The sequence below is a fragment of the Alosa alosa genome, chromosome 23 (genome assembly GCF_017589495.1).
Source record: "Alosa alosa isolate M-15738 ecotype Scorff River chromosome 23, AALO_Geno_1.1, whole genome shotgun sequence".
NCBI classification, from domain to species: Eukaryota; Metazoa; Chordata; class Actinopteri; order Clupeiformes; family Clupeidae; genus Alosa; species Alosa alosa.
In genome coordinates this window covers 2,275,521-2,283,020 of record NC_063211.1, presented here as the reverse complement: position 1 = coordinate 2,283,020, position 7,500 = coordinate 2,275,521, and the positions used below count along the sequence as shown (strand labels likewise).

General features: G+C 47.4%; 1 protein-coding gene across 1 annotated transcript in view; it reads left to right on the top strand.

The window, feature by feature from the left end:
* The window catches only part of nbeal1 (neurobeachin-like 1), a 71,175-nt gene that overhangs the window by 52,818 nt on the left and 10,857 nt on the right, over positions 1–7,500 (top strand). Inside the window, 12 exon segments of the mRNA XM_048235711.1 lie at positions 120–271; positions 1,248–1,381; positions 1,760–1,861; positions 2,223–2,318; positions 2,478–2,602; positions 3,474–3,614; positions 3,789–3,919; positions 4,378–4,487; positions 5,442–5,559; positions 6,317–6,414; positions 7,017–7,133; positions 7,364–7,453. Coding sequence (XP_048091668.1) covers positions 120–271; positions 1,248–1,381; positions 1,760–1,861; positions 2,223–2,318; positions 2,478–2,602; positions 3,474–3,614; positions 3,789–3,919; positions 4,378–4,487; positions 5,442–5,559; positions 6,317–6,414; positions 7,017–7,133; positions 7,364–7,453 — 1,414 coding nt within the window.

The window sequence follows — 7,500 nt, the reverse complement described above, 5'->3', positions numbered from 1 at the left end:
CTTCTCTATCTATCTCTCTCTCCCCCTCCCTCCTCTGTCCCCTTTTTCTCCCCCCTCACTCTCTCTCTCCCTCTTTTCTCCACCCCCCCTCTCTCTCTCTCTCTATCCCTCTCTCTCAGGGCGGAGGAGGCGGAGGAGGCGAGCCAGAAGGAGAAGTTGGTGCTGTGGGAGGACTGCGAGCTGGTGACTGTAGTTGACGTGTTCCCTGGACGCCTGGAACTGACCACACAACACATCTATTTCTACGACAGCAGCACAGAGAAGGAGGAGGGTACTGAACACACACACACATGAGTAAAACACATCTCTCTCTTTCACACACATACACCCACACACACATAACACATACATAAATTATACACATCTCTCTCTCTGACACACACACACACACACACACACAGCCTGTTATACACCTTACTACGGGCCTGTCTCAGACAGCACACACACACACACACAGACAACATACTCATAATACATAGTGAGAGAGAGAGATGTTATGCCTTTATTAACTATGATAGGGATCCAGACACCAAATCCAACTAGATCAGCCCCCTGAGAGAAGATCTGCAGGACTGGGATTAGATTGAGATTAGGAGATTGAGAAAGAGCTCAGGCCACTGCCAGCCCCAGAGGGCTGTTTCCCAAGCGGCATGCTGCACACTGCTCACACACTGATGTTTACTGAAAGGTAGTAAGTTGTATGCAGTAAGTTAGGACAGCCGTGGCCTACTGGTTAGCGCTCCGGACTTGTAACTGGAGGGTTGCCAGTTCGAACCCCGACCAGTAGGCACGGCTGAAGTGCCCTTGAGCAAGGCACCTAACCCCTCACTGCTCCCCGGCCCGCTGTTGTTGCAGGCAGCTCACTGCTTGAGGATTAGTGTGTGCTTCACCTCACTGTGTGTTCACTGTGTGCTGAGTGTGTTTCACTAATTCACGTATTGGGATAAATGCATAGACCAAATTTCCCTCACGGGATCAAAAGAGTATATACTTATACTCATACTTATATAGGGATCAAAAGAGTATACATACTCATACTCATACTTATATAGGGATCAATAGAGTATATATACTCATACTTATATAGGGATCAAAAGAGTATATCTACTCATACTTATACTTATATAGGGATCAAAAGAGTATATATACTCATACTTATACTTAGTTCCTATACATGTAAGTGATATTATGTTTGCTTCCTGCTTCCTGTTTCCTGTGTGTGGTGCGGTGTGTTGTGGTGGCCTCAGGTGTGGGTCAGGACTTCAAGTGGCCGCTGTCTCAGATCCGAGAGGTGCACCTGCGTCGCTACAACCTGCGTCGCTCCGCTCTGGAGATCTTCCTCATCGACCAGACCAACTACTTCCTCAACTTCAAGAAGGAGGTGGGAAGCTGTCTGTCTCCACCGCTCTCTCTCTCTCTCTCCCAGGCCCGTAATAAGGTGTATAAATAAGGTGTAAAACAGGCTGCTGCTGTGTGTGTGTGTGTGTGTGTGTGTGTGTGTGTGTGTGTGTGTGTGTGTGTGTGTTCCAGGCCCGTAATAAGGTGTATAACAGGCTGTTGCTGTGTGTGTGTGTGTGTGTGTGTGTGTGTGTGTTCCAGGCCCGTAATAAGGTGTATAACAGGCTGTTGCTGTGTGTGTGTGTGTGTGTGTGTGTGTGTGTGTGTGTGTGTGTGTGTGTGTGTGTGTGTGTGTGTGTGTGTGTGTTCCAGGCCCGTAATAAGGTGTATAACAGGCTGTGTGTGTGTGTGTGTGTTCCAGGCCCGTAATAAGGTGTATAACAGGCTGCTGCTGCTGCGATCCCCCTCTCTGTATGGAACTCGCTCTCCTCAGGAGCTTCTCAAGACATCAGGCCTCACGCAGGTCAGAGGGCAAAGGTCACGGAGGGGTCACGGGGGTCAAGTGAAATGGTCACATTTTATGGTCATTGCTATAGTTATGGGATTTTGCAGACGCCTTTGTCCAAAGCGACACACAAATACAAAAACAACATAAACATGTAACAGGGAACAGATTAGAATGTTGGTCAAATATAATCATTTTAATCAAAACCTCAAAGTGACACTGAGTTTTTGAGGGAGTTGAACTCAAACTGACCTGGTCTCTTTCTTGTGTGTGTGTGTGTGTGTGTGTGAGTGTGTGAGTGTGAGTGTGTGTTTGTGGTTTGTGTATCTTTGTGTGTGTGTGTGTGTGTGTGTTTGGCCTGCGCTCTTCTCCTGGTCAGAAATGGGTGAACCGGGAGATCTCCAACTTTGATTACTTGATGCAGCTCAACACCATTGCCGGCCGCACCTATAACAACCTGGCCCAGTACCCTGTGGTAGGTCTGCCTCTTTGGACAGCACCATCTATCAAAACACTCACAGGTCAATGCTAGATACAGTGTTTAACTGTTTTGTGCTTGTGTGTGTGTTGGTGTGTTGGTGTGTTGGTGTGTGTGTGTGTGTGTGTGTGTGTGTGTGTGCTGTTCCATGTCCAGTTCCCATGGATCCTGTCTGACTACACATCAGAAGAGTTGGATCTTTCGGACCCACGCGTGTTCCGAGATTTGTCCAAGCCCATCGCCGTGCTCAACGAGCGGAATGCCAAAGCCGTCAGAGAGAAGTGAGTCCACCAATCACACAACAGCACCCAGTTAGTCCACCAATCACACGACAGCACACAGTTACTGTAGCCTATAGGATTAGGAGGCTAAGTGAGTCTACCAATCACACGGCAGCACACAGTTACTGTAGCCTATAGGCTTAGGAGGCTAAGTGAGTCCACCAATCACTCGACAGCACACAGTTACCGTAGCCTATGACTAGGAGTCTCTATGCTGATATCTCACACCACACAGCTGTGAGTGATAGAACAGCATGTTACTTGGCAACCAAACTTGTTTATCTTAGCTGGCATTGTTCAGAACGTCACATAATCTATGGCTGCATGTGATGTGAAAAAACCCAGGCCTGTGAGTGCTCCTCAAGGGGATTTAACCCAGGTCTGTGAGTGCTCCTAAACCCAGGCCTGTGAGTGCTCCTAAACCCAGGCCTGTGAGTGCTCCTCAAAGGGATTTAAGGCAAACGTTTGTTTCATAGCTACCCAAACACCAAAACAATAGGGACCGCTGTTCAATACCTTCCTGTTTTCCTACGGGAATCAGATCATGGTTGGAGGAAGTCATACACACACACACACACACACACACACACACACCACACTCAAGTTTGAATATCTTTGCATGTTGCATGCGTGAGCAATGATGGCATGACTAAAGCGGTAAGCAGGATCCTAGATGGAGATGTGAATGGAGTTCTCCAGCTGGAGGAGAGATTCAGCTGAATCCTAGTCTAGCCTTCCTCCTCTCCAGAGCACACACACACACACACACACACACACACACACACACACACACACACACACACACACACACACACACACACACACACACACACGGTGTGGTAACTCTGCTATTCTGGTTTGCTGTCTGCAGGTACGAGAGTTTCGAGGACCCCACGGGTACCATCGACCGCTTCCACTACGGGACACACTATTCCAACGCGGCGGGGGTGATGCACTACCTCATCCGGGTCGAACCATTCACCTCCCTGCACATCCAGCTGCAGAGTGGGCGGTGAGTGACTCTCTGTAACGCTCTAGAATGCTCTAGAACTCTGTAGAACTCTCTAGAATGTTCCAGGTCTTTGAGAAGCTTCTCTATTCACTCACCTGGCACAGTTTAGATGCTGTGTCCTCAGTTCCACTTTGTAATAAAGAAAAATGTTAAGTGTGTGTGTGTGTCCTGCAGCTTTGACTGTGCGGATCGGCAGTTCCACTCCATCCCGGCCACATGGCAGACTCTGATTGACAATCCCAACGACGTCAAAGAGCTCATCCCAGAATTCTTCTACTTCCCGGAGTTCCTGGAGAACCAGAATGGTGGGACTTCCTAGAAGCCTCAGCTAAACACACACACACACACACACACACACACACACACACACACACACATACACACACACACATACACACATACACACTTGCACACACACACAGCCATGCCAATATTTTCCTTCTTGCTGGCCAGGGTCCTGATGTGTTTCCTCTCATTGTCACTTTCCTCCTTCCTTTACCCCATCTTTCCATCTCTCTCTCTCTCTCTCTCTCTCTCTCTCTCTCTCTTTCCTATTCTCTCTCTCTTCTTTCTCTCATCTCTCTCTCTCTCTCTCTTTCTTCTTTCTCTCTCTCATCTCTCTCTCTCTCTCTTATCTCTCTCTCTCTTTCCCTCTCTCTCGCTATCTCTCTCTCTCATCTCTCTCTCTCATCTCTCTCTCTCTCTCTCTCTCTCTCTCTCTCTCTCTCTCTCTCTCTGTCCCCTCCCCTGCTCCATGCTGTAGGTTTTGACCTGGGCCGGCTGCAGATCTCAAAGGAGCGGGTTAATGACGTCATCCTGCCTAAATGGGCCAAATCCCCGGAGGACTTCATCTACAAACACCGGAAAGCTCTGGTTAGGGATCGCCATGACAACCCCATCACTCATCTTCAACAACACTCCCTGACACTGCCCCCGCTGGGAAATATCCCATGATTCTAAACGGGTTCTGTTCCAACACAGTTCCGGCTCACTGATTCGCTTTAAGAAAGAACCAAGTGCTTAAGACGTCCTATGTAACGCCCACGTTTCCCTGGAACTTCCCGTAACACAGTGGTTCTCAAAGTGTGGGGCGGCCCCCTCTAGTGGGGAATAGAGACATGACAGGTGGGGCGGGAGAAACAGGAGGACATGTGTTTTTTTGTGCCTATCTTTGATAATGCCTTTTCTTTTTATGACGAGGAGGATCATAGATTGATCATAGACCGAGACGAGAAAAGTAATGTGGAACCAAAACGGTAGAAAAAAATATATTTTAACGTTTCCATTTTGCCGGGTTGATGGGGTCAGGAGGGGCTTGAAAATTCCTCACCTCCAAAGTGGGGAATGACAGAAAAAATTTGAGAACCACTGCTGTAGCTGCCGACTGCACAGAGACGACCTGTTTTAACACCATCCAGTGTACCAGTTTATACAGGACCTTTCATTTGCAGTCTGCCTACTTAACCTTCCTTCTAACAGAAATATGGGAAGAATTAGTCACCTGATCCCTAATAATGCCTTAATCCATGAGCAAAGTCACTTAATATTCACATGCTCCCTCACTGTTCCAGTAACACACACACACACACACACACACACACGCTCACACACACACACACACACACTCGCTTACGCTCACACACACACTCGTTCTCACAGCCCCTCCACCGGGCTCATGTACAGCGTGTCTACGCCCCCTGCTGGTCCAAACTGCTCTGAAGGTCATTTGTCTCAGCTAGAGTTATTTAAAGCCAAGAAATTAAAGTATATTAACCAGCTTCTGTGTGTGTGTGTGTGTGTGTGTGTGTGTGTGTGTGTGTGTTATAGGAGTCTGAGTATGTCTCTGCCCATCTCCATGAATGGATCGATCTGATTTTTGGGTACAAGCAAAGAGGCCCGGCTGCAGTGGAGGCCCTCAACGTCTTTTACTACTGCACTTATGAAGGTACGGGTGCTAGTTATGCTAATGCTAATGTATCAATGCACTTATGAAGGTACGGGTGCTAGTTATGCTAATGCTAATGTATCAATGCACTTATGAAGGTACGGGTGCTAGTTATGCTAATGCTAATGTATCAATGTACTTATGAAGGTACGGATGCTAGTTATGCTAATGCTAATGTATCAATGCACTTATGAAGGTACGGGTGCTAGTTATGCTAATGCTAATGTATCAATGCACTTATGAAGGTACGGGTGCTAGTTATGCTAATGCTAATGTATCAATGCACTTATGAAGGTACGGGTGCTAGTTATGCTAATGCTAATGTATCAATGCACTTATGAAGGCAATGGATGCTAGTTATGCTAATGCTAATGTATCAATGCACTTATGAAGGTGCAGGGTGCTAGTTATGCTAATGCTAATGTATCAATGCACTTATGAAGGTACGGGTGCTAGTTATGCTAATGCTAATGTATCAATGCACTTATGAAGGTACGGATGTTAGTTATGCTAATGCTAATGTATCAATGCACGTATGACGGTACGGATGCTTGCAGGTATGCTAATGTTACATTGCAGCACTTACAAATGTTATGATGCTAGTTATGCTAAAGCTACTGTAATTCACTTATGAATGTACAGATGCTAGTTATACTAAATTGTTATGCGAATGCTATATTGCTTCTCTGCTTAATGATGAGTAAGGGCACTATAGCGTACAGATTAGTAATGAGTGTGTGTGTATGTGTGTGTTCAGGGGCGGTGGATCTGGACGCCATTACTGATGAGAAAGAACGTAAGGCTCTGGAGGGGATGATCAGTAACTTCGGCCAGACTCCGTGCCAGCTGATCAAGGTAAGATCCTGTGACATGTGGGGCCTTCATTTAAATGACAGGCAAAGTCTAAAGCTTATTTAATCACCTGGCAAAATCTATTTGCTAATTTAAAGTAATTTAAAACACAATTCCCCGTTTCCTCAATGTTCAATGTAATGGGTACCCATGTAGCCCTGAGGGCATTCCCAGTTCATCTAAACAGATGCCTGGGTCCTGCTCCTACCCGCTTCCATAGCATTCCATAGTGCAGTACCAGGCGTTCCGGGTTAGAGACTCCATTCTCCACATGTTAAGTCAGTGTAACATCAGAATGAGTTTGAGCCATCATGTTAAGGTAAAATAGTACATCGTGTTGCTTTCATACCATGAGCAAGATTCTCAGCACAAGCCTTGGTGGATGGGTCAGTTTAATGCTCACACACGCCACACGAGAGCTTTAGATACCTCAGAGGTTCAGGTTGACCCCTCAGTGTTGGGATTGGCAAGAGCTGTGTTAATAGCTGGATGGGATTGGCTGGTGGATTTGATTGGCTGGTGATTCTGGCTGACCCTTGGCTATGATTGGCTGATGTGTTTGATTGACTGGTGACCCTGGCTGACCCTTGTCTGTGATTGGCCAGGAGCCCCATCCTGTGCGTCTGTCACTGGAGGAGCTGGAGAGGAGGAAGGCCCGGCTGGATGGCTGCCCCCTCAGCATCTTCGAGCATGTCACCGAACTCAAGTCCTTCTTTGTGGAGGTCAGTGAGCACTTTTCTGTGTGTGTGTGTGTGTGTGTGTGTGTGTGTGTATGATTGACTATCTATGTGGAGATCAGTGAGGACTTGGGTCTTACTGGTGCAGGATACAGTAGGATTACTGATTTGTGTGTGTGTGTGTGTGTGTGTGTGTGTGTGTGTGTGTGTGTGTGTGTGTTCGGTGTGTGTGATTGATTCCCTCTCTGACTGACTGTCCTGTTCTCTTGTTACAGGGCATCAGTGACGGTGTTGCTCTGGTGAAGGCCGTGGTCCCTAAGAACCAGTCCCACTCCTTCATCTCCCAGGGCAGCCCTGACACGCTGGTGAGTCTCCAGGTCCCCCTGCGCTTCGGGCGTCATGTCCAACTCTG